General features: G+C 44.5%; 1 protein-coding gene across 4 annotated transcripts; it reads right to left on the reverse strand.

The window, feature by feature from the left end:
• Positions 1-932: 932 nt before the first annotated feature.
• On the reverse strand, positions 933-25,278 carry LOC139602381 (excitatory amino acid transporter 4-like). 4 transcript variants are annotated; one of them, XM_071452210.1, is made up of 12 exons: positions 25,029-25,265; positions 15,130-15,387; positions 14,119-14,256; positions 13,138-13,342; positions 12,262-12,304; positions 11,393-11,733; positions 8,843-9,076; positions 7,608-7,802; positions 7,044-7,178; positions 5,536-5,639; positions 3,273-3,304; positions 933-2,601 (listed from the first exon to the last, which is right to left on the reverse strand). In XM_071452210.1, exons 2-11 carry the CDS (start codon positions 15,341-15,343, stop codon positions 3,300-3,302), a joined length of 1,614 nt encoding a protein of 537 aa, XP_071308311.1. In that variant the 5' UTR covers positions 15,344-15,387; positions 25,029-25,265; the 3' UTR covers positions 933-2,601; positions 3,273-3,299. The 4 variants fall into 4 exon arrangements, with proteins under 4 accessions (XP_071308311.1, XP_071308310.1, XP_071308309.1 ...); XM_071452209.1 differs by lacking the exon at positions 3,273-3,304 and having other exon boundaries at positions 25,029-25,266; XM_071452208.1 differs by lacking the exons at positions 933-2,601; positions 3,273-3,304 and having other exon boundaries at positions 5,441-5,639; positions 25,029-25,268.
• Between the last annotated feature and the right edge of the window lie 1,591 nt (positions 25,279-26,869).

Here is a 26,869-nt window from a genome sequence, read left to right on the forward strand (position 1 = left end):
ATTAAATTAAATTTAAAGATTCAAAGGAGCCTTGAGACTTGTCTCAGTGATATTTGGTGAAAAGACAATAGGCAATGGGCACACATTGAAAGACAAGAAATTCTATTTAAACAAATAAAAGCATTTTTACAACGGCAGTGATTGAGTGCTGGAACAATGTGTGGAACGTGCATCGTTGGGGCTGTTCAAAATCCAATCAGACTAAGTCCTGAGCAGCCTGCACAAGTTGCTTCTGCTCTTGAGCAGAGGGGTTTGCACTGGGGATCTTCAGAGACCCCTCAGCCAAGCTTCTGCTACCACACAGGAGTCTGCATGGCTGGGGGGCAGGAGGGGTGGGCTAGATTGCAGATGTACCCCAAGAGGACTATTAGGCCTTAATGGCCCTGAGCAACCTCCCTTGGGACCCACACCTCAGACCTGCTCATAACTTGCTATTGTCTTATGGTCTGACTTCTGAGTCTGTGCTGTTGCCTTTCTTGGATGCTGTGGGACTGAGGATGCCCTTTCCCCAGCATCCCTGTTATTCAGCTTGATTCCTGTCCCTTAGGGAACAGAAAACAAGAACAAGGGATATCAAGAGGAGAACAAACAGGTTCACTTTCTTCAGATGCTATGCCATTAATGCAACATTTTAGCAAGTAATGTAAAACCATTATTGTTTAAGCCTCTGAGATGGAAGTATGTGCCTATGTGCTGTTTGGTGCAGATGAAGCAAACCTCATGTAGCTTTGTCAGTTTATGGACATATGCCAAAGATGGCATCAAAGAAGAAGCTTTAGGGAAAGGCCTTGTCAAAATCTGAGATTGGTATTTGACCCATGAAGTAGGCACATGGAGATAAGAAAGTATAATACATCATGCGAAAAGTCACGTCTCTGACTTTGGAAGGTCACAGTACTGAGGAAAAAAATAGAAAAAAAATAATGTAAAAGTATTGTGGAAAAAATTCCCTTTATTTTTCAAATATGGAAACTATCTGTATTAAGACTGAAAATAACAGCATGATGAAAAAGCCCTCAGGAATTAACACACTCAAATTGCACAAATGCCATGAACACGCTGTACAGTACTCATTTCCAGTTCTTCTTTGGGCAGAGCAGAAAGACATACAATTTCAGGTCAGTTTTCGTGGGCAGCTCTTACTCCTGGAGCAATGTTCAACATACATAAAGTGACATGTGGCCTAACTGAAAATCCATATTCTTCCTGGATTTTCTCTCTTCAAATTAGTATTGAAGAGGTATGTCCTTATCCAAGAGCTACTTGTGTATTTTAGCATTGAGATAGCTCTCTGTTTCATCCCATTTGTAACCATTAGGAAGAGATCTGTTTGCAAATAGGAGAAACTTAGAAAGTTTCTGCAAGTAGAAGCAGCAGGACTGCAGTAAAGAGTGTATAAGCTCACAAATATCTGGTAATTTTAAAAGAAAGTGGATAAAATTATAAAAAACCTTTCAATTATCCAGTTTTGAAGGCTGAGTTAGTACAAGGTCAGCACTGGATTTGGAAGAAGTACAAATACTTTAGTATTCTTGACTGAGCTCTGAAAGCTTGGCCTTTGCCAAGACTGATGCAGTGCGAATGGGGGTCTTTGGGATGTGTACAAGACAAGGACACAGTGGAGAATTTTTTCTATACATTGAGAAGTTCTCATTTCATCACCGGAAGGTACAAGTCTAAATTGGCATGCATTGAGCTCCTTTCTGGGAAGTCTGGCTTTGAAAGATTCGTTTCTGGAATGAAGTAGAACAGCCTCAGTCTTTTTTTTTTTTTTAAGTACAGGGTTAAATGAGTAAATCCAGGTGGGTACCAAAATGAAATATGCAGCTTTACACATAGTGAGACTATAATATTGGCTTTCCTTCTTGGATTAGTAACAAAAAATTTGATTCTATGTATACATATGCTTGCACACACAGACCTCTTTCATATATATGTATAGATATATATGTAAGTATATGCAAATTTCTGACAATATTTTGATGTTCAGGTACTGTAAACAGATAATTCCAATCATAATCTGGTTAACAGCATGGGTAAACACCAGAGCTAAGAGCTATAAACTGAATTCTGAAATTCCCAAAGGAATACTGGTTTGCATTGTTGGAAAATGAGGCATCTACTTGTTTGTGCTCTGTTAATCTTGTGTGGAAAGCAGGAAATCACAAATGACAAGGCTTGGTGCATACTGCTTTGTGGGAACATCTGTGAACATGTGGATGCAATGTGGTATGGAGAGTCCCTTTTGTGATATGTGTACATGTCTGCTAACAGGAACTGAAAACAGGTTAGACTCCTGCTGAGTTTTATTAAAGTATCATTAGAATTGTTTCAGATAGCTTTTAGAAATGATTGGGTTGGAAAAACCCTTTGTGATATCTCTAAGCCAGAAAGCACGTGCATATATTATAAAGCCAGAAGGGACCCTTATGACCATCTAGTCTGTGTAACCCAAGCCGTAGGACTTCCCAGAATTCATTCCCATTTGAGCTAGAATCCAATCCAACAATCTTCTGATTCATCCTTCAGTTTGCCCTTTTTATACAGGAAGTCACTTCAAGATTAGAATTCAATGTTTTCTTGAAAAGTTGGACAAGTAGTCTGAAAAAAAAAAAAAAAAGAAAACCAAGAAGCAGTTCAATATGGACAACTTGAAATTACTATACTTTAGTAGTAATAATCAACTGCACAAACACAAGCTGGGAAATTGCTTGATAGGCAGCAGTCCTGTTTAATATGATGTGGGAATTATTATATATTACCACTGGACTAGGGTCAATGCTATCATGCTATTGTTAAAAAATAAAGCACTTCATTGAGTTTTATAAGCAGGTCTGTTCTTTATGAAGGTTTAGACTCATCAGCTGAGCAGTGTTATTGATAAGCTAGTGCTGTTTTAGCTCACTATAGATACAAGCTGATGCAGTGTATCTGAAAACTCTTTGATTAAGATCCAGTCCTCAGATAGAGCCATCTCATTAAAGTAAGAGTCTAACCTTGCTAAGAGTTAGGATAAGATGAACAGACTTGAGTTTGCTGTATGTATGCATCAGGGGCAGTTATCCTGATCAGCTGATGCATAGCCTGCTAACAACCATGGTAACATGAGTCCAAGGTCTAAATCTTAATGTACAGGAAATATTCTTTCCTCAGTGCTCAGTAATAATAATCTTTAGTTGGATTGTTGTATCAAATTTTAGTCATTCCACTTCAAGGAGGATGTGGAACAGTAAGGAGAATGTCCAGAGGAGAGGAACATGAATGATTATTACCTGTGATTACCTGTATACAGGATCTGTTTAGTCTAGAAAGGAGAAAAGCAGACATTATAAAAGTATTCAAACAAGATTTTAAAAAGTGCTACAAAGAGAAGGATAATCATTTGTTATCCAGCTCACTTGCTTCCTGCTAGAGTAGATCTCTTGTCAAAATAAGCAACCTGCCTTCCACAGTGAGCAAACAACTTGCTGCCTTACAGTCTGGAGCTAGCCACTGCTAAACAGAGCTACAACACACTTCAAGTTACCCTGTTCTGCTACCAGTCTAACATGAAAGAGATGCATTTGTGTATTTATCTCAGGTTCCAAATAATTGTCCAGTCCATAAAAATAGAATACTCTGCCTACAGGATGTGGAATGTAGCAGCACCAATATATAACCCTGCAGTTTCTGAACAACTAAAAAGAGCCTCATGATCTGGCATTGAACATCTCAAGAAATGTGTTTGAGGAAGCTTTGTTAGCGCTGGTGATGGCAGCATGGGCAGGTGTGCAGTTGTGATTGGCAAACTTGACTCCGGCAATGCCTCTGAGGTCTTTGTTCCACAATGTGCACCTCTGAGTGTATGGTTATGGCTAGGTATGAAAAACATCAATGTGTAAAGCCAGGGTAGAGGGGTGTAAGTGACACAGTGGGTTGGGAATAATGAGCAGATCTCAAGTGAAACCAGCTAGTTGAAATAGTACCTCGATGGGTCAGGAGGCTGCTCACTGCTATTCCTGCTCTTAGCCATTGTTAAAAGCAGGACAGCTATAATGCAGCAGCCCCAACACTGTGGATCCTTAACATCTTCCTGGTTAAGTTATAGACATTCATTTTTCTGGATGTTCATGGACCTGGATGTTATGGAACAAGTCCTAGTGGTCCTCTTCACTGGTGTGAGAGATACCAGCTGTATTCCCGGCCATGCCAGGGAAGGGGGAGAGAGCATGGATGAAGCAGGTCCCTACTTATATCTTTAGACTCTGAGATGTTATGGCTGTAATTTGGGCTTATGTCCAAGTGTGTTAAACAGAAGCTGAATTCCATTTGGTTGGAATCGAAAAATATATCCTGAATTTTTAAGTCTGGGATCTGGCAAACCTGTGCAAGTGCTAAGTGATTTGTCTCTGCCTATAAAAGATAAGGATCTGTAGAAAGATAGAGGTGTTTGAAAGCACATTCTAAAGCAATGTGACTGAGGAGAAGTCACTTCTGAAAGTAGGCAGAGATGACCACAGGAATCATTTCCTTAGGAATCCTGTGATAAGGAGTGAAACTGTTTTCTGAGCAAATCTTGCATGGAAGGGAGTCATTCCTGGCATGGATGTACCACCCAGCTGCTCAGATGGGCAAATTGTTCTTAAACTTTGTGTTTCCCCTCCTAGTTTCAGTAGGATGAGAAGAGCTTGCTAAAGAGAAATTAAGTTAACTGGGTTTTGGCAGAGCTTGGGAGAGGAGAAAGCTGTTTCAAGACTGAATAATGGATATAATACATTTTGTAACTGTTTGCTTCTTTCACAATCCTTTAGGATCTTCCACTAATGAGAAGCCTATTGATCCCTATTGGTGCTACTAGCCAGCTGTCCCAGCTGTATGATCCCACATTCCTTCAGGAAGTGGGTGACTCTAGTATCTGCAACCAAACAGGTTGCCAGTGGAGTTCTCAGGAAGCATCAAGTGCATATCTGTGCAAACACCAGGACTGTGAGCAAGGAGGTAAATGCTAAAAGCTTATTTGGGTGAAGGTACTAACCAATTGAAGACTTTGCAGCTGTATCTTGCAGGACAGAATTACAGCAACAGTTTGGTGCCAGTCCACAGATGGTGGTGTTCCCAACTCACCTGGCTACCTAGTTCAGAAATAAAGAAGCTCCTAGTCCAGCTCCTTCACTAGGTCTTCCTTACTCAGGTCTAACTACTGGGCCTCATAAGAATGACTAAATCAGGCTTTCTTTGCACTTTAATTGTCTCCTTTTTAATGCCAGTCAGAAATAAGAGAGCAACAGGATTAAGGAAGAGACTGCATGTGGCAGAGGCAATAGAAAAGTGAGCATCTTGCTCACTTTTGGAGCAAGGACACTTTTGGAGAAAGATCTAATGGATCTTTCTCTGTCCTCCACTCTGGACTTCTGTTTCATTAATGCTTTTTACAGCATTAACTGCACTCTGCTGCCCGATTTCACAGTGCTGTCTCCCTCCTGGAGTGCCTGTGGGTGTCATTCTGTGGGCAAACCATGTGGGAGAGCTGTTCTTTCTCCTGTATCCCAGAATTACCAAGTTCGCAGTCTTGCGCATCCAGCTCATGCCGGGAGAGATGCTCCACAATGCCAGCCCCCAGAGAGTCCCCCAGGACATTTGTAGTCGTTCTAAGGCGGTCCCTGAAAAATCAGAGAGAAAAACAAAATAGAGTTCATAGTAGCAGCTAAGGGGATGAAGATTATTTCAAGAAACATCTTCAGTGAAAATTTTTCTAAGTCATTCTAATAATGGATAATTCAACACTGACAGGAAAATTACTCCCAGAGAGACTTCTTTGATTGACATCCCTGAGCTCAAACTTCACATCCATTCCCATTTTATTGCATTCCCAATTTATTACTGAAAAGTTTTGGATTTGACACAAATTAAGATGAAGGTTGCTGTGTTTATACATGGACTCTGTCCTTTCCAAAAGCCTTGCTGCAGACTCAGATGGCCTCAACACATCTGTTTAACTTAAGTTGCATTTTGTTTTACAAAAAGTGCTGAAATTCTGGTGCAATCCTATGACAGCACTGCTGTGGACACAGATTTCTTCAGCATGGACAGCATGGGGTAAGACAAGGCACCAGATTCTTTGTTGCAAAGCAGCACATTTAAAAGACCCTTTGCAATGAGATATTCTCCTCAACCACAACAGTATGTCAGAGCTGCTGAAGCTGTCACCAGTCCAGCGTGCCGTCAGATCCTTCAGTAGTAACAACAGAGACTGATTGAAATAATCTACTCTGAGTAAGCACAAGAAGTAACCTGGCTTATTAGGAGGCAGGGCTCTTCCCAGCCAAGTCTGTTCTTATGCACAATCCACAGGAGAAGTGAAGGTGTTCCGCAAAACTGTTTCCAACAGGTCAGCCATGGCTGGGAGCAGAGTTTGGCTGCTTTGGCTACAAACCAACAATACAAGATACAGAAGAACAAAGGAGAACACTGACAGTATCCATCTGTCAGGATTTTGGTGTTTGAGAAGACAGAGAGGTGGGACTGTGCACAAATGCATTCTTCAATATGGTTCCTAAGAGCACTCCTATAAAATCACTTGTCCCAAGTAATTTTATTTAAAAGGGAAAGAAAACTGAAATGTAGCAATGTGGCTGACTAGCTGCACCCATGTAAACACTCTTCAACTTTGTACAGCCCAGTCTCATCCCTCTTTCAATGTTTGGTAACCCAGAACTATCATTCTGTAGTGTGGATTTGCTTATTATTGGCACAGGTTTTCCCTATGACTCTGCAAATAATTTCTGGATGCATTTTAAATAAAACAAATGGAGGACATTCTGTTTGGTCACCAGGCTGATCAGCAAGTGACCTCTGATGCCTTGAGTCACTGAAGCATATGGCAAAGACTCCAGCATGGGCAGAGAGGGCTACTGTGCAAAGGTCTCAGGGATACAGGTGTGTTCTAACCTTAATGGTTCAAGTTAGTGAGCGTGTTTTTAGCAGAGACATCGGGAATACAGATGATGTCTGTAAGCACTGGCAGGAATGCAGGGATGTGCATGGCTGCTGGGCAAGGAACTTACAGAAACCAGTCCACAGCGATGATCAGTGTAATGTCCTCAGTAGGCAGCCCCACTGATGTCAGCACTATAACCATTGTCACCAGTCCTGCCTGGGGAATACCTGCGGCTCCGATGCTGGCTGCTGTGGCAGTGATGCTGGAGAGAATGGGAAAGCAGAGCTATCAGCAAAGGGAAGAAAAGAGCTGGTCGCCTTTGCAATAATGTCAGGAATTAGCTCAAACTCATCATTGTCTTGGCAGCCTTTCTGCCCTGGTCACCAAGAAGGATAGTGACACATGGGACATCAACATAATGCCAGGCTGCCCCTGCCAGACACCCCCTCATAAAAGACTGCACACCACAGCTTTTCCTAAGACCTGGACATGTGAGAAGGGCTCAAGTGGAGCCTCAAAGACATGGTGTCCACATGTGCTTTGACACCTGGATCTGTAGTACAACCCTTCTGTCCCATACTTTTTTTTTCCTTATTGTCTCTTCTGAGCAAAAGAGGAACCTGATCACACCTCAGATAAGCCAACAAAACTGAAACCCTTTCTGTAGTCCCAAAACTCTTTCAAAAGTCACCTTATTGTGATGATTTGCCCAAAGTCAAGTTCATAGTTGTTGACTTGTGCAATGAAGATGGCTGCAAGGGCCTCGTACAGAGCAGTGCCGTCCATGTTAATTGTGGCTCCCACAGGCAGCACAAACCTTGTGATGCGCCTGTCCACACCATTGTTTTCTTCCAGGCACCTGAAGGTTATGGGCAGAGTCGCTGAGCTGAAAGGAATTTACAAAACCACATGAATTGCATGTATGCCGACTTTGGAAGATGGACTAAGCCTCTGCCTGGTTTATGAATTTACCTGCCTGCTTTTTCACCCTGCTATGAGAGCCAGAGGCCTGAAGCTGCTAGAAGAAAGAACAGTCTAAGCAAGGTTTCCTCATATATGATGCATGCTGCAGTTACACATTCTGACATGGCTTTTCTCAGGGTGTTGGGATAGGGGCTGTATAACCCTGAGGCTATGATGCTGGTATAACACCAAAAAAGGAGGATTCAGGGTACACAGGGCAGAGTGTCAAGACCAGAACTCCTTTTTCTGCTGTTAAAAATACTTGAGCCCTTTCTCATCCCTCTCAGTCCATAAGACAAGAATGATACATTTTGAGAAAATATCTTGCAGAGAAAGCAAAGAACTATTTCTGAAAGAGAACATGAGCAAGAAGAATGCTGTGTGTTGTAGTATGAGAATATATGTGGAAGAGCCTCCTATGTGCTTGCCAGGACACCAATATAACAAGAAACATAGCACTTAGTGAAATAAGTTACCTACCATCCCTTGCTTTGGCTGTGCAACATGGCAGTGTGAGTCACTGAACATACTGATGTTGATGCCTTTCCCCAGGTCTCTGGGAAGTTAATGACAGCTGCATACAGTCTGTGTGCCTGAGAGAGACGGGCGTGAAAATATCTGCAAGTACATGTGTGTGAGAGGTATGTGCATGTGAAATAGTACTGTGATTCAGCAGGATATTTGTCCTGAGCTCAGTATTTCAGTGGCAAGCAAATTCACCCTCCTGTTGGGTCAGGAGGAATATGGCCATTCACTGATGGTCAGAGCTGGTCATGTGAGTAGGGCTCCTGAGCAGGGCAGTGGGAACCTTCTCATTCCCAAATGAGTTTGGCTGGTTCACAGCAAAAAGCTGCTAGTGCTAGAAATTGTGAGACCACAGTGCTGCATTGAGAGCAATGGAATGCTGAGACGTAGCATCTACATAGTATCAGCCCAGACCCCACTCCTACATAGCCATCATACCTGGAGGAGGTGCCCAGGGCTGTGATGAGAGCCTGAAGGAGCCCTGCAATGAACACCCAGGGGTTTCGGTGAGTGACAATGAAGTAGAGCAGAGGCAGGACGCAAAGGGCATGAATGAGGAGTCCAACGATGACAGTGAGTGTGTACATCCCCAGCTGGCCTCCCATCACTGCTAGGTCATCCATCTCCAGGATTTTGCCCGCAATTAAAAACATGATCCCAACTGGAGCATACCTGTGACAGAAACACAAGGTCGATGGTCAGGACTGGCTCCCACACTTTCACACCAGATTTAACACATGCTGTCTGGATAAATCCCCAATAAGCCAGCATACCATAAGTGCTCACTGAGCCTAACCACTGGATTACACTGCTGGTTTCTTTTCTAGAAACCTGGAGAGAGCTGGGACTTGTTTACCCCACCATCAAAAATCAGCTCTTGTTGCATGCCTGGAGACCTCAGCACTGTGTTTTCCACACAGCATGGGCAGTGGTGGTTTCCTCCTCCTTTTGGGTTTTCTACATTTCTACAACACTCTTTCTAGAATGGATAAGGAAGATTATGTAGAGAAACCTTCAGAGTCCCTTCCTCTCCTACCAGAGCTTGGGCTGAACTAGGAAGAAAACATGGGCTTCCTGGCCAGCTTCTTTGTCCTGGAGCAATGTCTGAGGTCACAACTTTCACAATGTCCACTTAAGCCCTTTTGGTCTGACTGACAGAAGAAGGGATTTTTTTTTTTTTCCTGAGAGGCACAGGAAAATACAGGAGAAACAGGGAATCAGGGAGTAAAAGCAAGAGTATCCTATAGGCTCTGGGATATCAGCCTTGCTACCTTCAGTTGCTCACATTTAGGGAATATGAACATCTAGGGATTCCAGATCTGGTGTAACAAGGACTGGACACACAACACCTGTAAAAACAGCCATGGCTCATATAAAACCCCATTTTGAGGTATCCCGCTATCTTTTCCATTCCTCATGTCTTTCCCCCCCCGTCCATAACAACGCAGCTGACAAGCAGCACTGAGATTCCACAGAAAAGAAGACATAAGTCAGATATGGAGAGAATCATGGGCACTAATATAATAATCAGACCAAAGAAAATTCCAGCTCCATGGCCACATCTCTCAGGGCTGGGACTCTGCATCTCAAGAGCTCACATGCATCTCATGCACAAGGCTCAGAGTTCCACATGCCAAACTGTAGCTTAGCCCAGGAGGTTTGGAAAAGTTTCAGGAAAGGATTTAATAAATATTTCATTTCCTCAGATGTTCCTGTTAGAACACATCCTTGGCTGCAGCCAGTGATCAGATCTCCCCAGGAAAAACAAGCTCCTGGGAGATGGTCTGCAGAGTGTGGCTACTGGAAGGCGAGCATGGGCAGTGTCCCAAGTGTAATCAATGTTCTATACATAAACACCCTGCCTTCCTTCATCTAAAGGGAGGTTTAAGGAGGGGTGTAAAAGGTCTCTGGAGCAGTGTGCATGTCTATTTGTTCCACTGTGCTCATGCTCTCACTTCTGTGCCCCCAGGCAAGTCTTACCTGATCTTAGGAAAGCAAAGCCCCAAATTCTGGTTCAGACATGGAGTAAAGGGTCCCAGGGGTGTGGGGCTTCCCAACATCTCCTATGAGCTCAGAGATATTCTTCCCTTTTATGCCTTTTTCTGTAAGGCCTGTCCTGCTGTGCTCAGGACTTTGCTTTGAGATAAAAGACTGTGACTTATAAGACTTAGAAGACTTCCAAGGAAAGGAAGCTGGAGTGATCTAAAATGGGAGAGGGTGTCAGGCTGACAGTTTTCTTCCCTGTCAGACATTTGCACATATTCTGCCAAAGCTGCATCTGTCCTATTTTTCAGTACCTGGCAAAAGTTTGAGCCCTAAGTGGGTAAAAAGCTTAAAATAACAATATTTGTTAAAATGCTGTCTTTTAGAGTAGTCTTGTCTCAGCAATGCCTTGTTTGTCTGCACCATGTGTCATAGGCAGCCTTACACAGAAAGCAATGAGCAGCTGAGCTCCAGAGGAGTCATGATCTGGGAAGGATCTGAAAGGCAGTAACTTTGAGCTGATCCTATCAACCCAGCTCAGCTCTCAGAGCTATTGCATTACTACATACAGCTGCCACCCTGAAAGCAGGAAAGGAGCAAAGGGTTACTGTGATTCATAGCTAAGTCAGACTCCTGGAGCACAGTTGGAAGGAAAGCTTTTGGTGAGAAAGCCCCACACCCTACTCCTCTTGGTAAGGCTAAGAGATCTTCCACTCCAGATCTCTGGTCTTTCAAGGATGTTTCCAGAAGCCTCCAGAAAAGCAAGTCCTGGTGTACCTGATATTTCTAAGGTAAAAACAAAAAAACAAAAAAACCCCCAGGAAATGAAATGTGAACAAATATCCCATCCAGACTTTTCCCTCCAGCCTGATGGAGCCAAAGTAGAGCTGTGCCCATCTACTTTTCCTGTCTTGTGCATGAAATCCTTAAAGCTACCCCACTTCTCATCATGTCAATAGAAACTGCACCTGCAGACCTCCTGCTCCAACCGGCCGTGCTCCTCACCAGATGATAATGGCCACCAGCCTCATGATGGCTTCGTTGAGGCAGTTAAAGAACTCCCGCAGGGCCCGTCCCTTCTGCTTCATGCTGCCGATCATCAAACCGAAGCACATGGAGAACACTACCAGCCCCAGCGCGTTCACCCCATTGGCTGAGCCTGGGATGGGAATGACTTCTTCAAAGGTCAGCACCTCGGAGATGGTTCCCAGGGCATGAGTGACATTCTCCATGATGCTGGTGAAATTCTCAGGCACAGGGATCTGAGTGGTTGCCACACCTGCTGTGGCATTGCTGCTGTGGAGGATGGTTCTGGTGAAGACCCTGGTGCTGTACTGAGTCTTGTACTGAAAAGACACAGATTATCAAATGCACTCACAGGCTCCAGTTCAGATGATCAGGACACATGCTGGGCTCTTATATGCTTTGCCTGTTCTCAAGGTCCCCAGTTTAGTGCTTTCACCAGAAAGGTCAGAAAGTTCATAGAGCAGAAGGTCAAAAGAGACCATTAGAGCATCTCATGTCGCTAGAACTGAGATATTCTGGCTTCTCTGATAACCTTTTGTGCTGCCTCTAAGGGCACTAGCACTGCAGAAGAGATAGATTCTTGGAGAATCTATTCCATATCACTGCCAGCCCAAGCTTGCAACCCAAGATCATGCAAACTCTTCCTGCCTCTGTGGGATGGGAGGGAGGTTGAAGCCCCTATGTACAGACAGTTTGAAAAGCTTGCATGGGGGATGCTATAATACAGACTAATGTTTACAGTGCCTCCTGCAGCAGTCAGACCTGGGGAATAAAGTGCTATTCCATCCCTCAGAGAAGTAGATAGGACCATGGTCCAGGGTACAAGGTGCAAAGATGAGATTTCATACCTGTTTGAAGCAGGCTTCTACCAGGTTGGGTGGGAACATATTCCTATAGTAGATAAAACAAAGAAAGAGTTATTGTCCTGTTGAACTAGGAAGAAAACATGGGCTTCCTGGCCAACTTCTTTGTCCTGGAGCAATGTCTGAGGTCACAACTTTCACAATGTCCACTTAAGCCCTTTTGGTCTGACTGACAGAAGAAGGGAATATGCTGATCTTGCAACTTGTCAGACTTCCACTACCTGTTTTCGGACTCCAGAAGGTTATTCAGGTATGTGGAAAGAGATGACACACATACTGCCCTGGGATATAGGTACATTGTAAAACCATCATCAAACCAAACCGAACCTTGAAACAGTACCATACTACAATGATTAATACACTGCCTTGCTCTCAGCCTCACCTCTATAGCTGTCATGTGAGCTCTCTGTTATCCTAGACCTCAAAAACCACTTGACATGGTACAGCTTTGCAATTCACTGAGTAAGGTCAAGCAAGGGAAGAAAAGGCAATGTCTTGGGAACCACTTCCTTGATTTCCTTAGTCATTAAAGATGGATATTTGGAGTAGCCTTTGCCAGGTGAATTTCTGAAACCTAGGTAGCCCACTGATGGTTTTCATTTCTTGTTTTGTGGAGCACACCATGACCTCTTATATTAATACCTCTGGAGAAGGGCTGGATTCCAGGCCAAGTACTCAGTCTCAGAGTGGCAAAGCCAGTTAGCTAGACTAAACTAGAAATACTAGGCTTGCCAAGACTCAGCCTTTAACCTCTTTCCCTAAGACTGTATGCTTAAAGCTGTGATACTTCAAAAGGATGCTCCATGGAGGAATGTAATCTCACTGATACGGTCTCAACATGAGACTATCTTGTTTACCTACCTCACCAAGTCCATGAAGGCATCTGTGGTCTGCACCTGCTCAATTCTGCCTTCTCTGTGAAGTTTGTCCTTAGATCCTTTTCCTGGGTGTATGATGATCACCATGAAGATGCCAATGAAGACAGCTATGATTGTGGTTACCATGTAGTAGATGATAGCCCGCATCCCCATCTTCCCTGAGACTCTGCTGTCCAGTGATGCCATTCCTGGGATGTCACACAGAGAGACTATGTGAGGAAGCCTATCATCTTAGAGAGAAAAGGAAAACTTGAGGAAGATTCAAAGGGTGCAAGGGTCATGCATGTTTTGGACAGGGAGCCAAGGTCTCTAGGAAGCACAGCCCACAAGGAACAGAATTTGGAGTTCCAGGGTGATGTTGATATGGAAGAATGTGGCTTGTGGTCATGAAGAAGCATAGCACTGGTGGATCTTAGTCTGCATTTGAGAATGTAGCAATTTTCTTTTAAAGCTCTCAGAAGGGAAATTACCCCCTCCTAGTACATTGGGCCTTTCAATCCCTAATGGTGGGAGGTTTCAGCAGGTGGAACACCTTGCAATCCCTACTGCTGTCTGAAAACTTGTCTGTCATGTCTTACTTGAGGATCTGGGTGAAACAAGCCCTCCAGCCGGTGATCAAATTCAATCCTTTTGTACTAACAAAAATTAACCTTCTCTAGTTTGGAGAAAACCTGAAATTTACTTGGGCAACAAACTTGGATTAAATTCTTGTTAGTGCTGGGCATTGGAACCACTGCATTGTATTCTCCCCAGTCTTCTGAGAAAGCACAAGTTCTGCTTCTCTGCACTACTGCTGAGCCGGCAGAGGTCTCAGTGTGGATCATGTTCCCTATGGCTGTAGATTCAGGCTCATCACTATTAGCCAAACTAATCCAAGCACCTCCAGCTGGGTCATGAAGAGGTACCCAAACAACAGCTTTGCTGACCACTGTCTTGGCTGAAAGCAGCAGAAAGTACTTCTCACCTGTAATCAAGCTAGAGACAATGAGAGGAAGAACCAGCATCTGGAGCATACGCATCAGCAGCTCTCCAGGGAAGGAGAAATACTTGATCTGGCGATAGGTCAGCTGGTAGGGCCGGAGGGAGAAGGCCAGGATAATTCCTGTGGATCAGCAAGGGATGAGAATGGAAGTGGCACAGTGTGATCCAGTGGTCTGTCCCTCAGTCCTACAATGTGGTTTTTCTCTTCTCATTTACTCTCAGTTGCTCTTCTTTACAAAGGAACAAATGCTCATTTTCTAAAAGGCTATCATCCAGTTTTTATTATACGCTCTCTCTCTCTCTCTCTCTGATGTATTTATGTGCAGACGAGTCTTGTGCAAAACCACAGGTCTCCTTGTTCTCTATTGCTCTTGCTCTATTGCTCTTCTGGAGTCTGTTCCCAGGAAGCTCATTAATACAAAATGCTGTGATGAGAGATATGATCTCACAGACTAAAATAAGTGTGACTACATAGTTCAGATTCTTTGTCTATCCACCTCTTAAAGCTGAGTTCAGCCAGTTAGAGTCATGTAGCCTGGATCAAAAGCTAGGGACAACCTGCTATCTGCTAAGCAGATTTGGTTTGCATTGTATCACGGCCATTTGCAGCATTTCTGGTCCTGTCAGGCTACACCTTTGGGACAAATCTGAAATGCCCTTGTGCCTACAGCTGCACTCACAAGATGCCTCTGAAGAAACCTGGATGATTTGTACTAGGATTGGTTGAGTTGGACCATCAAACTCTTTCTATCATAGAGTGTTTCTATACTGCGCTAGAAAGGATCAACAAGGACTCCCTCCCACACACACACTCTCTGTTGGGTCCCTTGATCTTGCACAAAAGTACTCATGATGTGGGCAGCACTTTGAGCTGCCAGCTCATCAGCTTCAACTCCTCAGTCAAATTGCTGTGATAAAATAAAAATCTTCATAAAATAAACAAACATTTCCCCATATTTATAAATGGTGCCTGGTGTTGCCACCAGCTCCATACCTAGTAGGACCGCAGCAATGGTGAAGAGGACGAAGGCATTTCTCCTGAAGAAGCTTTTAGCACTCTGAGCAGTGATGCTGTGCATCCGCTTCTTGGCCCGCGCTGCCCGCTTGTGCACAGCCTGCTGGAACCGCTGCACCCGGCTGTTGGCGTGGAGCCGCTTGGCTGCATCCTCGTTGAGGAACAGGCTGTTGACGTGGGTCTGCTCACTCATGGTCAGCACAGCTGCTTAGTCCTCCAGGCACAGCTCTGCCTAGGCTGGGCAGGGAGAAGTACAGGCAGGAAAGCATAAGCTGTAGCACATCTTGCCTTCATCTTTAGGTCATTTCCCTGGGGCCTGCTTGCAGAGGTTTATTTAAAGTTGATTAATGACCTCCTCTGACCATCTGCAAGGAGCAGCCCTTGGTGAAGGGTATGTAAAGGGCTGCCAGGGTCTTGTCACTACTGCTTTGGTGCCTCTAGAGAAGCTCTGGCCCCTATAGCACCCAAGCTGGACTGAGGAGTGTTTTATGTTGGCCTGGGCAGCCAGAATGGGCTCCGCAGCCAGCCAAGCTTGTTCAAAGTTTGGCTACTTTGGAATGGAATTAATTTTTATCACCTGGCAACAAACTCTCTTCCCATACCCCACTCTTCCAAACAAAACCAAGCAGCAAACAACATTTCTGATGGACCTCCAAGGCGGACAAGTCCCTACCACAACAACTTTCCCCATAACAGCAATTGGTGCTGGCTGTTTCTGTAGAAAGGAACATTATCCCCTTGCCTTACATGAAGTCTGAGGATAAGACTTTATTTACTGACTTTCCTTTGAAACACAACAGGACTTTCAAGTAGTATCTCTTGTCAAACTCCACTAATGGGATTAACCTGATGTTTTGTCTTGATAAATACTAAGACTGAAATCAAACCTACTCCAAAGAGATAAATAAAGAACTAATTCTGCTCCATTGCCCATTGGCTGAAAGGCCTGGACAGTCTACTGTAATTTATCTGTTTAGTTTTTACTGTTATTTCTATATTCCTCAGAACAGAAGAACAAGGAGGCTGCACAGGCAAATCAGTCCCCTCTAGGTGCTAGAAGGCACCAGCCACCCAACAGTTCACACAGTGAGGAAGATTATTGCTGGACTATGCAGGTGCCATTTTCCTTCTGTCACTGTGCCTTAACAGATGGAAGGTCTGAAAATTATTCTTATTCCCAGGAATTTGCAAAGGTAATACAAACCTAAATGAAACCAAAGAAGAACAAAGTCCCCTTAGCACATCAGCAAGTGCTGGAAAACCTTTGGTGTTGCAAGTCAAATAAGAGCTAGTCCATTTGTAATCCTAAGTTTAAATCAAAGAAATCCTTACAAATGAGACTATGTTCTCCATAAATTACACACCTAGTATCTTCCACTTGGACCCAGATAAATGCCTATAGTGAACTGAAGACATTGCCTTTAAGAGGAGCGTCTTTGTGGTACAAGATTGCAAGGTCGTGCACAGAAGGTGGAGATCAACCTCCATTCTGAGACAAGGTTTGTTTGCATAGATGCTAATGCCTTCATGAGGTTCAGAACAGCAGACACACCTGAGGTGGCCCAGCCAGGTGACTCTAAGCCCTCCCAAGGCTAAGCTGCACAAAGGCCACTGGCAATGAGGATGTGTATTTGCTGCAGGAACCTAGCAGTGCTGCTGTGGTCACCCCAGCTTTTAGGTCAGCAAACAGCATTCCATGGATTTTGATCCACTCATTCCAGCTTGACGAAGCATTCCATTCCTTACTATTACCATTACCTTACCATTACCCCACTTTTATCTGTTGGAGACAATACACACCAGACTGTGTGAAAAATTTGCCTATCTTCCTTCCTTTCACTGCCAGTCCTGTTTTTCACAGCTACACATGAGAAAAAGAAACGGCAAGATTCTTTCAGTTCATTGAGATTGTGCCACCTGAACCTGACAGTAGGTTTAGAAACTATGAATTCAATCCCCTTGTGTCCCACAATAAACTCATATCATTTATAGCCTTCCAGATATAGAGTTCAACAAATGACCCAGAACAGGTGACACTGGAACACACCTAGGTGGGTTTAAATGTCTCTAGAGGGAGACTCCATGACCTGCTTGGGCAGCTGTTTCAGTCCTCTCCCGCTTTTAATGTCAGGAAGTGCTACCTCATTCTGACATGGAACTTTTTGTGGTTTCGTTTAAGGCCATTACTCTTTGTCCTGTTGCTTGGGCATTAGGACTTCCTAACATCCAGTCTGATCATTCCCTGGCACAACTTTGGACCATTCCCAGTTGTGATGCCCCAGGATCTCAGAGAGAACAGTCCAGCACCTCCCTCTCCACATTCCCTCCTGAGGAAGCTGCAGAAAGCAATGCATCCCAGCCTCCATTTCTCTGAAGAAGACAAGCTCACTCAACTGCTCCTTGTAGGACATGCCTTCCAGCTCTTCGCCAGAAAGTTCACTCAACATTCCCTTCCCCTGGACATGTTTGAGGACCTTCACAGGTCCCTCTCTGCTCTTCAGCCTCTCCTCTCCCAGTTTAGACTTGTACTCAGTGTTACTCCCTCCCAGCTGCAAAAAATAGCACTTGGACTACTTCCATTTCATACCTGAGATAGCCCAATGGTCCAATTCATCAAAATTCTCCTTTGAGGCCTCTTGTTCCTCAAGAAAGTCAATGGCACCTCCCCGTTTGATTTTGTCAGCAAGCTTGCTAATGGGATATTCAATTCCTGCATCTGGATCATGGATAAAAATACTGAACAGTACTAGCCCCACTGTTAAGCCCCAAGGACACCACCAGTGACCACTCACCAGCCAGACACAGCCCCATTCATTACAACCATTCAAGCCCTGCCGTCCAGCCGGCTCTTTACACTGCACATCATCAGCTTGCCCCTCCCACAGCTGGACAACTGTCCAGAAGGATGCTGTGAGGGACAGTATCAAAAGATGCACTAAAGCCAGGAGAACTGCATGCACCACCTTCCCTTTATCAACTTGGGGTGTGACCTCATCCTAGAAGGAAATCAAACTGGTTAGAGAGGACTTTTTCTCTGTAAATCCATGTTGAAGATTGCATTATTCTTCAAATACTTTTCAGTAATATTCAGTACAACTTTCTCCATGATCTTTCTAGAAACTGAGGTTAGACTCATCGGTCTTTGTGTAGTTCTTTGTGTCTTCCCTTACACCTTTCTGGTGGATTAGAATAACACTGGCTTGCTTTTTAGTCAGCAGGGATGCCATGTGGCTTCTTACAGTAGAGCAACCAAGGCAATCACTTCCAAAAGAAGAACCACCAGAGAAACTTTCAAGCCCCTGACACTCTTCTTCTTACTCCCAAACCACTCACTCTTCATCAAATGACCCAGCACACATTGGTAATGTGAAGTACTACCTTACTTTGACGTGGAAAGCTCCCAACAGTTTAGTGAAGTCAAAAGACACATTGATTACTCTAAAATCACCCACTTCAGACTTTCTACACACAAACCAAACTTTTCCTTTGCTGTGGTGACCTGAGAGAAGACCCATGTTGAGTAGGGAAAAGTGGGCTCCTCCTCCTGCAAACCTTGCCTTTCTTAGTGTTGGACCATACCATAGCAATGGCACAATTTCCTGTACAGGGAAGGTGGGAGCAGAACCCACAGATATAAAAGGACTCACATAATTTTTTCTCCAGATGTCTCCCCATCTGGAAAATGTATTTTTGTCCAAACAAAATGAAATTTCTATTTTGATATGAGAAAGTACATGATTAATCATTAGATCCCATGTTGCACCATGTGTTCAGCTGCCTTTTAGAGCAAAAGTTATTGCACAGAAGGAACTCATTAGCAGATCTTGCTCCTTTGATGTCCCCACCCTCTTGCTGTCTTGCTCCCTTTGTCTAGTTGCATATTTTGCAACAGAGCAGCCCCCTCCACAGCACATTCTCTCTGTGATGCTGGTCTGGAATTTTGTAAATGTTCTATTGCATGAGCAGGAAGTTCTCAGACTCTTGCAGTAAAGTTGCAAAAATTCTCTTGTCCATGGCTTGGATTTTCCTTCTTGTGAGGAAGAAGGTGGCTTTGCTCTCTCGGTGAAGGTTGTTCTATCAGTGACTGCGTCACCAGTCTCCACTCTGCCAGAAACACCAAGATATTTGACAGAGTATTTTTGGTGGTAATGACAAGGTTTGAGCAGGGAGCACAAGATATTTTGCAAGAAGAATCAGTGTTGCAAAACTAATACCTAGTTCCTGGCAGTGAGGTTTCACATAAACAGAGGAATTTTGGCTATTTTAGAGGTATCAGTCTGATGTTGGTGAAAGTAAAAAATGGGAAGGAAGGCTTCTGCATTACATTTTGTCCTGCTCTTTGCAGATTTTTCTGTGTTTATCTCCCCCATCTACCCAAGGAGATTTCCAACATGGGGGGAGGAGTGCAATAGAGCTTAAGCACTTATAAAGAGCTAGAAAACAGGGAAGCTCTGCATCAACTGAGATGCATCTGTTCCTCGTTGTACTGAACATTGAAGAACATCTGTCCTCTCTATCTTTTGTCTCTGTTAAAGCAGCCAACATCAGAAAAGCCAACATCAAAAAAGCATTCAGTGTGCAGCATCTTCCTGTAAGCATGTTTTAAAGATAGAAGGTATTAAAATTCTGGTTGAAGGGAGATTGGAGATAGCCATGGCACACTCACAGTGCTGGAGAACCAAATGTGGAAGCAGCAGGGCAGATTTGCATCCCATTCTCACAAATTGTATAATTTTGGTCCCACAAAGTTCCACATTCAAAATCCGAGAGTAAAATACTGTACACAGCAGAGAAACTTCTTGAAATAGTATCTTGAATGTAATCTTTGACAACAGGCTCTGTAAAGACACACAGCCTCCCACATTTTGACCATGCCCCTATCCCAGAGAAAAGGCTAGCTTGTTTAAAAGAAGAACTAGGGAAGCAGGAGAAGTAAAAAGCAATGTTCAAATGCATCTAGTTGAAGGAAAATCCACATCAGTAAGGATATGGCTTCAGTGTCAGATCAGTTAGGGTTTTTAAAAACTTTTGTAAAGGGTTACGCATGAAAGGTTTTTAAAGCAATGGATATGAAAGGGAATGAAAGGGGAGATCCCCTTTTCATCATCACTTTTGGTGAGGGGATGCCAACAGAGATTTCAGTTGAGATTTCCAAAAAGAAAGTGTGCAGAGGGCTGAGCTGTTCATCTGCACACAAGTGACAGGAAGAATGATCTGCTCTATGCATAAATGAAAAGCAGTAAACACAGAACGAAAAACTCTCAATTCCAGTTTCTTTGTGAGTTGGCTCACAAAGAAACTGGAAAGACCACAGAAAAGCACAGACTGACAGAAGAAAGTACTAGGAATTATTTGGGAGACATTAGGGGACAAAGAAGAAAATATTTCATCCCTGAGAGGATGAGTGGTAGCTGGGATGGAGTTTATTTTCCTTCTAATAGTTGGTACAGTGCTGTGTTTGAAATTCAGAGTGAGAGTAATCTCAGACTTTGTCTTCTGATAAAGGGAAAATGCCAAGACATGAATCTCACTTGTGGGAATGATACAGCTTTCACATTGCAATATTAAATGCTTGAAACTTGTATTTAGAAACCCATATACACATCTTAAATATTGCTACATTACAACAACAGAAGAAAAATGAAATTATTCGGACAAATTTCAAGTTGCTTGCTGAAGAAATTTTGCATTTAACTCACATTCTAGGAAAGTTGTTCTGCAAGTCTTCAATTACTTACTTTCTTTGTTGTGCAGGCTCAGCTTCAGGAAAAACCCAGCCAAGTTTGACTGTTATAAAGCTGTCATCACTGAAATGTTTCTACATTCAGTTATTCAAACATCAAGAGGCAGGCTATAAGTATTTATAAATTTCTCTTCATGTGCTGCAAAGTTTTGCACTGTCTGTATTAAGACAGTTTGCATCCATGGGAGCTCACAAGCAAGCTCCTCCTGAGCCGTGCACGTTTCAGACTATCCGCAAAGATGGAGGGCAGACTTTCCTCAGAAATGCACTGGTCATGAATCCAGTCTGTCCCCGGGGCAGGCGGGCAGACTCTCAGTCTCTGTGTTCTACAGTGCTGGGGGAGCCCTGCAGAGCCCCATGGGTGCGGTGCCTGTCACTGGGCAGTATCAGCACAGTGCAGAGCCCAGTGCTGGGGCGGTAGGGCTGCATCTGGAGGCAAGATCTGGGCAGAGCTGGAGGAGATAGGTTGCATCTGCATATGCAGATATAGACAGCATGTAGATCTGCAGGGGGCACAGTTCCACATGGAAAACATCTCTCAAGAGGTCAGGGCAGTGGGGCTGGCCAGAGGAGGTCAGTTCTGTGGAGTGGTGATACATTGAGTTTTGCCAGGGAGAATAGACAGTTCTGCTGCCTGCAGAGAAGCTGTTTGACTGTTTGGAACCAAAGGGGATTATTCTCTGTTTCACGTGAGCTTCTCATGCTTTAATACCGCTTCATGGCAAGAAGAGAAACTACATGTAGGGAAATAAAAATAAATCTACTTCATGCCTGTAGGCAACTCTGCCCTCATTCCAGAGACATGCAACAGCTCAGATGACACAAAGAAGCAAGTGTTCTGAGCATGGGGGTGGGCTGCAGAGATCTCTGGCCTAGCTTTGTCCAGGTAATGGTTAGAGAAAGGCCATGTTGGATGAAGAAATATATCTGACTACTTTAAATGGTCCAGATAAAACTCAACATCAAACCCCTAATAACAGTTTCTTAAGGCCTGCATCTGGTACATCACCCCTGGGACCACAGAACTCCCATGACATCCCAGGTGGGACCAGCACTAGAGTCCAGAAACACTTCTGTGCTTGTGCCAGCAGGTTGAGAGAGGTGATCCCTCCCCTCTGACTCAGCACTGGTCAGGCCACAGCTGGCATTCTGTGTCCAGGTCTGGGTTTCCCAGTATGGATATAGGGAAGAGAGTCCATTGAAGGACCACAAAGGTGATGGAGGGACTGGGGCATCTCCCATGAGGAAAGACTGGGAGATCTGGGATGGCTCAGCCTGAAGGAGAGAAGGCTTGGGGTAGGTCTTATCTATGTACACCTGCAGGGAGGGTGTGAAGAATTCAGTGCCAGACCTTTCTCAGTGTTGCACAGTGATCATGAGAGGTGGCAGACATGAATTGAAGTACCAGAAAATTCTCCTTAAGAATAAAGAGTGTCTTTGCTACTGCAAGACAGACTGAACACTGAGGCAGGTCGCCCAAAGGGGCTAGTGGGGTGTTCTCCATTCTTGGAGGTATTCAAAAGCTGTCTGTACACAGTCCTGAGCAACCAACTGTGGCTGACTCTGTTTTGGGCAGAGGGATTGCCCTGGATGATGTTTAGGGGTCCCTGCCAACCTCAGCAATGCTGTGACCGTCCTTCTGCTGATGTGCTGTGAGACAAAGCTTTACGAAACTTCAGACAGCACTGACACATCCTGTCCATGGCAGTGTCCTGGAGGTGATTTACATTTATAATTAGCACAGACACAGAAACATGGTTGGTTCTCCACTCTTCTCTGACCCTCTGACCCCTGCACAGCACTTCTGTACCGCACTGAAAGACAAACAAGAAAATGCTGCTTCATTGAAATAGCCAAATGCCACTTGTGTCTGTTGGACAGATTGTGAGGACTCAGGGGTGACACAGCAGAGGGGGAGCAATCAATCAAGTGGATCCACTGTGAGATATTCCTCTTGGAAAGGGGAAGGTCCTGACCACTGGCAGGACATGGCATTACAGGGCACTCTTGCCATGGTGTGTGGGATTGGAAAAAATAACAAAAATTTCAGATGAAGACTGTGTCTGCCTTCTTGCCCTGTGCTCCACTATCTCATGAGGCAGAACACAGCTGCCACTCATCCCTGCTTCCCCTGCCCTCACATGGACATGCTGACACAGCTTTCTGATTACTAATGTGTCCAAGAGATATCAGTTGATGATCAAATAAGCTGCCCCAAGAGAGGCAAAAATCTGCATGTCACGCACAGCAGAGGAGAGCTCCACTCTTCAGAGGGTTCAGGCACTTGGCTGGGACAGGTGCAGCTGTCAGTATTCAGAAAAAAAGGATGGGAAACAATGACTAAAATGCAGCTGCTTTACACATTGTCCCACTATTGCTAATGTCTAGCAATAGACATTAGCAAGAGAAGAAGAACACAAAAAGGGGTTAATCTAATTAGCCAGTTTTACTCCTGGGACTGGCAGAAGTCAGCCAAAATAGAAATGCCCATTGCAAACCCTCTCCCAGGTTTACCAGCCTCCAGGGGCTGGTGGAAGAGAGGCAATATAATCCCAAGACAGCAGTGTTTGGTACAGTGTGTACCATCACACCCTGCCAGGGGCATGGCACATGGCACTCGGTCAAGCCATGCTGCTGAAAGGATGACACTGGAAAAGCATGTCAGGTGTCCCCCTCAATGACAGCTGCCCCAGGCTCCCTCTTCCCTCTGCTAATGCAACCCCATTTTAGTTTTCATTGCTGAAAGCCAGACAGACTGTGAAATAACCAGTACTTGGAGTCCACTGTTTCTCTTGTCTCCAAGGAAACTCTGCTTTATGTTCAACATCAAAACCAGCAGAATTTTCAGTGAGGGAAGTCTCTGCAGGTGGCAGCAAGGAAGCACCCAAAGTGGGAGAAGAAGGAGAAATCTCTGCAGAAGGAGAGGCTTTGGAAAGAGTTATGCACAGTTAGGCAGATATGGAAGGGCAAGGCAAGGGGTTACTGAAAAATCTGTGCCAGACTTTCCGAGGTGGACTTCTGGTGGTGCTGGGTCACCAAGGGAGAGGAGTTAAATAGCCCATCCTCACATGGTGGGAGGGAAGGCTCAGAGCTTATGAGGAAGGGGCATGTCACTCTGCTCAGTGGTCTGAAAGTTGCTGTTGGCAGCTCTCAAGTTCTACTGGCTTTTAAGCAGACCATGGGCACTCCAGAGTGGGAAGCTACAGTCCCCCTACTGCCAGCTGAGTAAAAAGAGGCTCTTTGTGGGGATTGTCTTTGCAAAGATGGCAAAGGAGGAGCAGATGTCCCCACTCCTACCTGACATCCCCTCATCGATAGCTCCGTGCCTGTGATCAGGCGCATTAAATCCAGCCATTGTGCTATTGCCTGGGCTTTTTTTTTCAGTCCTGAGGACCAGGATCTCAATCCTCACAGGGTTCATAGACTCCCCTTGGCTGGAGGCATCCTCACCCCTCATGCTATTAGATCCTTTGCAGCCTGGCCTATTGTTTGCCCTTGGGAAGGGAAATACAAGCTGAAAGCAGTGCAACCAAAGAGCCTATGTTGAAAATTCCCATTCACAAGCCCAACTCAGCCATCTTTGCATTGCTAAAGCAGTCCCTGGAAGGGCTTTCTGCTCAGTAGGGCATTTCTCTTTCTTGATACCTGTCAGTAAGCTACCTCCCAGACAACTCCTACCACAACAATGGACCAAGGAAGAGAACAGATCCGTTCAGGGCCCAGCCACTGGCCCATCTCTGTGAGAGAGTACCAGCTAAAGGGAGAGGAATCTACAATAGGCAGGAATTTCAGCCCAGTTGAGCTCTACAATGACAGTGATCACCAGTGGAGCAGTGGGTTTGGGACCTAAGTACAATACAATACAAGTGCCACTCTCCACAATGCTCCCTACTCATGCCAAGGTCCTGTGGTAAGGTTGTCTCGCTCAAGCTTCCCACGAGGCATTTAACCCCAACCCAAGACACAGAGTCCCATTTTTAGAGCACCCCCCACTGGGCAGCTCCCTGTCCTAAAGCAGATGAGAGCTATCCCTGCCACTCTCATGCAGATGCCCAAGGAAATCTTCCCTGCTTCAGCCCCTGGTACTGGCATCACTCTTATTCATGCATTCAGATTCACTGATAAAACCACTCACCTGGAACCAGTGCAGGTTTCCAAGCACAGAGGGAAGCAAGTAGTTTTCGTCTTGGGGGATTATTCTGCGTTGTTTTGTTCTTTAATTCTTTCAAAGGCAGGAAGCAGGATTTTCTCCCTAGAAAAGTACAGTGTTAGCAGAGACCTCTGAGCAATACCTCCTGAGAGAGGAAAGGAAGACTGTATATGCTCAGGATACATGGCAGAAAGGGGTGGGGGAGTGGCATGTAGGAGGAGACAGAAAAAATCTTTGATGATTGCACCAGACCAGAGCACAGAAAGCACCTGTCATCAGGAGGTTGCATAGAGCCCTTATTGGGTTTCACAGTACCAGTGGGTTTGCACTTTCTTCTGTCTCCTCACACAAGCTTCAAGGAGAGCTAGCAATAACAGAGAGCAAGGCAGCTGTTAAATGAAAATCAAATCTCATCCCCATTCCATTCCTGCCCTTATAAGGGTTCCTTCCACAAGGGAGGCTGCATGCATCCAGCAGCAACAGCTGAGTATTGTACAGGCAGGTCCTTCACTGGTCCAGTCTGTGTGTACAGGACCTCTGAGGTCCAGACACTCCTGTGGTTTGTCCAGATCAGCCTTAGGGGATAAGACATGTGTCTGTGCCTCAGCCAAACTGCTGCAGCTTCTCTTCAATGTATTAGGCACATCTTATGGAGGAATCAGTTCACTGAGCATGCAAAGGAAATACAGTAGCTGTAGAGTCTGTCAGGGAAACAGACTCTGCTTCCAAGGAAGCAGGAGAAACTTCCACTGCTCACTGGTTTCTTAAATATTGATTCCTGATGCAGTTTCTTAGATAAAAGTCCCACACTTCAAAATTTCAATCAATGCACTATGTCAAAACCACAAGTCAGGTTACAGGTGTGAACACCACAGAGACCACTCTGGCCTCTGAATGTGGCAGAGTGAAAAATTACATCAAAAAATCGAGCCACAGCATTAAAGTTACAACAGCACCTCTGTTTCTAGTCCTACCAGATACATGCCTCACAATGGACATAGTTGTTTAATGAAAGTAGCCTTCTCCCTAATTCAGGTGGCCCCAGTGTAGGGATTTTGCTGTGTGCTCTGGCTTTGGCATACCAAGGCTATGTTGTGTCTGCAGCTGGAGCTTGCCACAGAGTTTGAACTCATCTAGTCAGACATAGGTCAAAGGCAAAGCATCATGTTCATTTTATAGATGACGCTGGAAATTAAATCCCCCCAAATCTTGTGTCCTCATCAGCTGTAGGAAGAGGAGAACTGGACCTCTTCAGCCCAGGTTACAGAGAGCAACTCCCAGCACCAAATGGCTTTTTCAGACATTGATCATAGAATTGTTTAGATTTGAAAAGAACTTTAAAATCATTGAGTGCAACCATGAATCAGGATGGTGATTAGATGGTACTTTGCTCAATGAGCCATTTGGAGTCATGACTGTGTCTGTCATTCTCCCTTGTTTAAACTTGTTCCAGACACAAGGCATCGCTGCATTAGGAAACAAGGACACACTCTCTGAACCCAATAAATTGCTTGATCTTCACATGATTCCATGGCTAATGACTCTCTAATCTTCTTATTGAAAGTTCAAGAACATCTCAGGTCATGCAAGTGTCAGCTGGGGACTGTAAATTCAAGTAGTGTGCCCTGCAAGGTTTCAGTCATCTTTCCAGAAAAACACATATTGGAATGGGCTACCAAAGAAAATATTTTTATTCCCAAATTAATGCTTCTAGTTTTGGGGAATAGGTGTGCTCTGCCTGTACCATGCACCAAAACCCTGCAGAAATATGGCTGAGAGGCAGTCCAGCCGCAGACTTACAGGGAGACTGATTGTGGTGGCCCAGC

This window comes from Agelaius tricolor, unplaced genomic scaffold, assembly GCF_023055355.1.
Source record: "Agelaius tricolor isolate 1412-34295 unplaced genomic scaffold, bAgeTri1.0.p SCAF_33, whole genome shotgun sequence".
Lineage (NCBI taxonomy): Eukaryota > Metazoa > Chordata > Aves > Passeriformes > Icteridae > Agelaius > Agelaius tricolor.

Bases quoted from the DNA above. Each gene is read 5' to 3' on its own strand.
- LOC139602381 (XM_071452208.1), bottom strand. From the start codon at position 15,343: ATGAGTGAGCAGACCCACGTCAACAGCCTGTTCCTCAACGAGGATGCA. The intron at 11,734-12,261 runs GTATGAAATCTC...GTGTCTTTTCAG, and splicing joins TAGAAGCCTGCTTCAAACAG to TACAAGACTCAGTACAGCAC. The intron at 7,179-7,607 runs GTGACTTTTGAA...CATTCTCTCCAG, and splicing joins GGGCAAATCATCACAATAAG to CATCACTGCCACAGCAGCCA.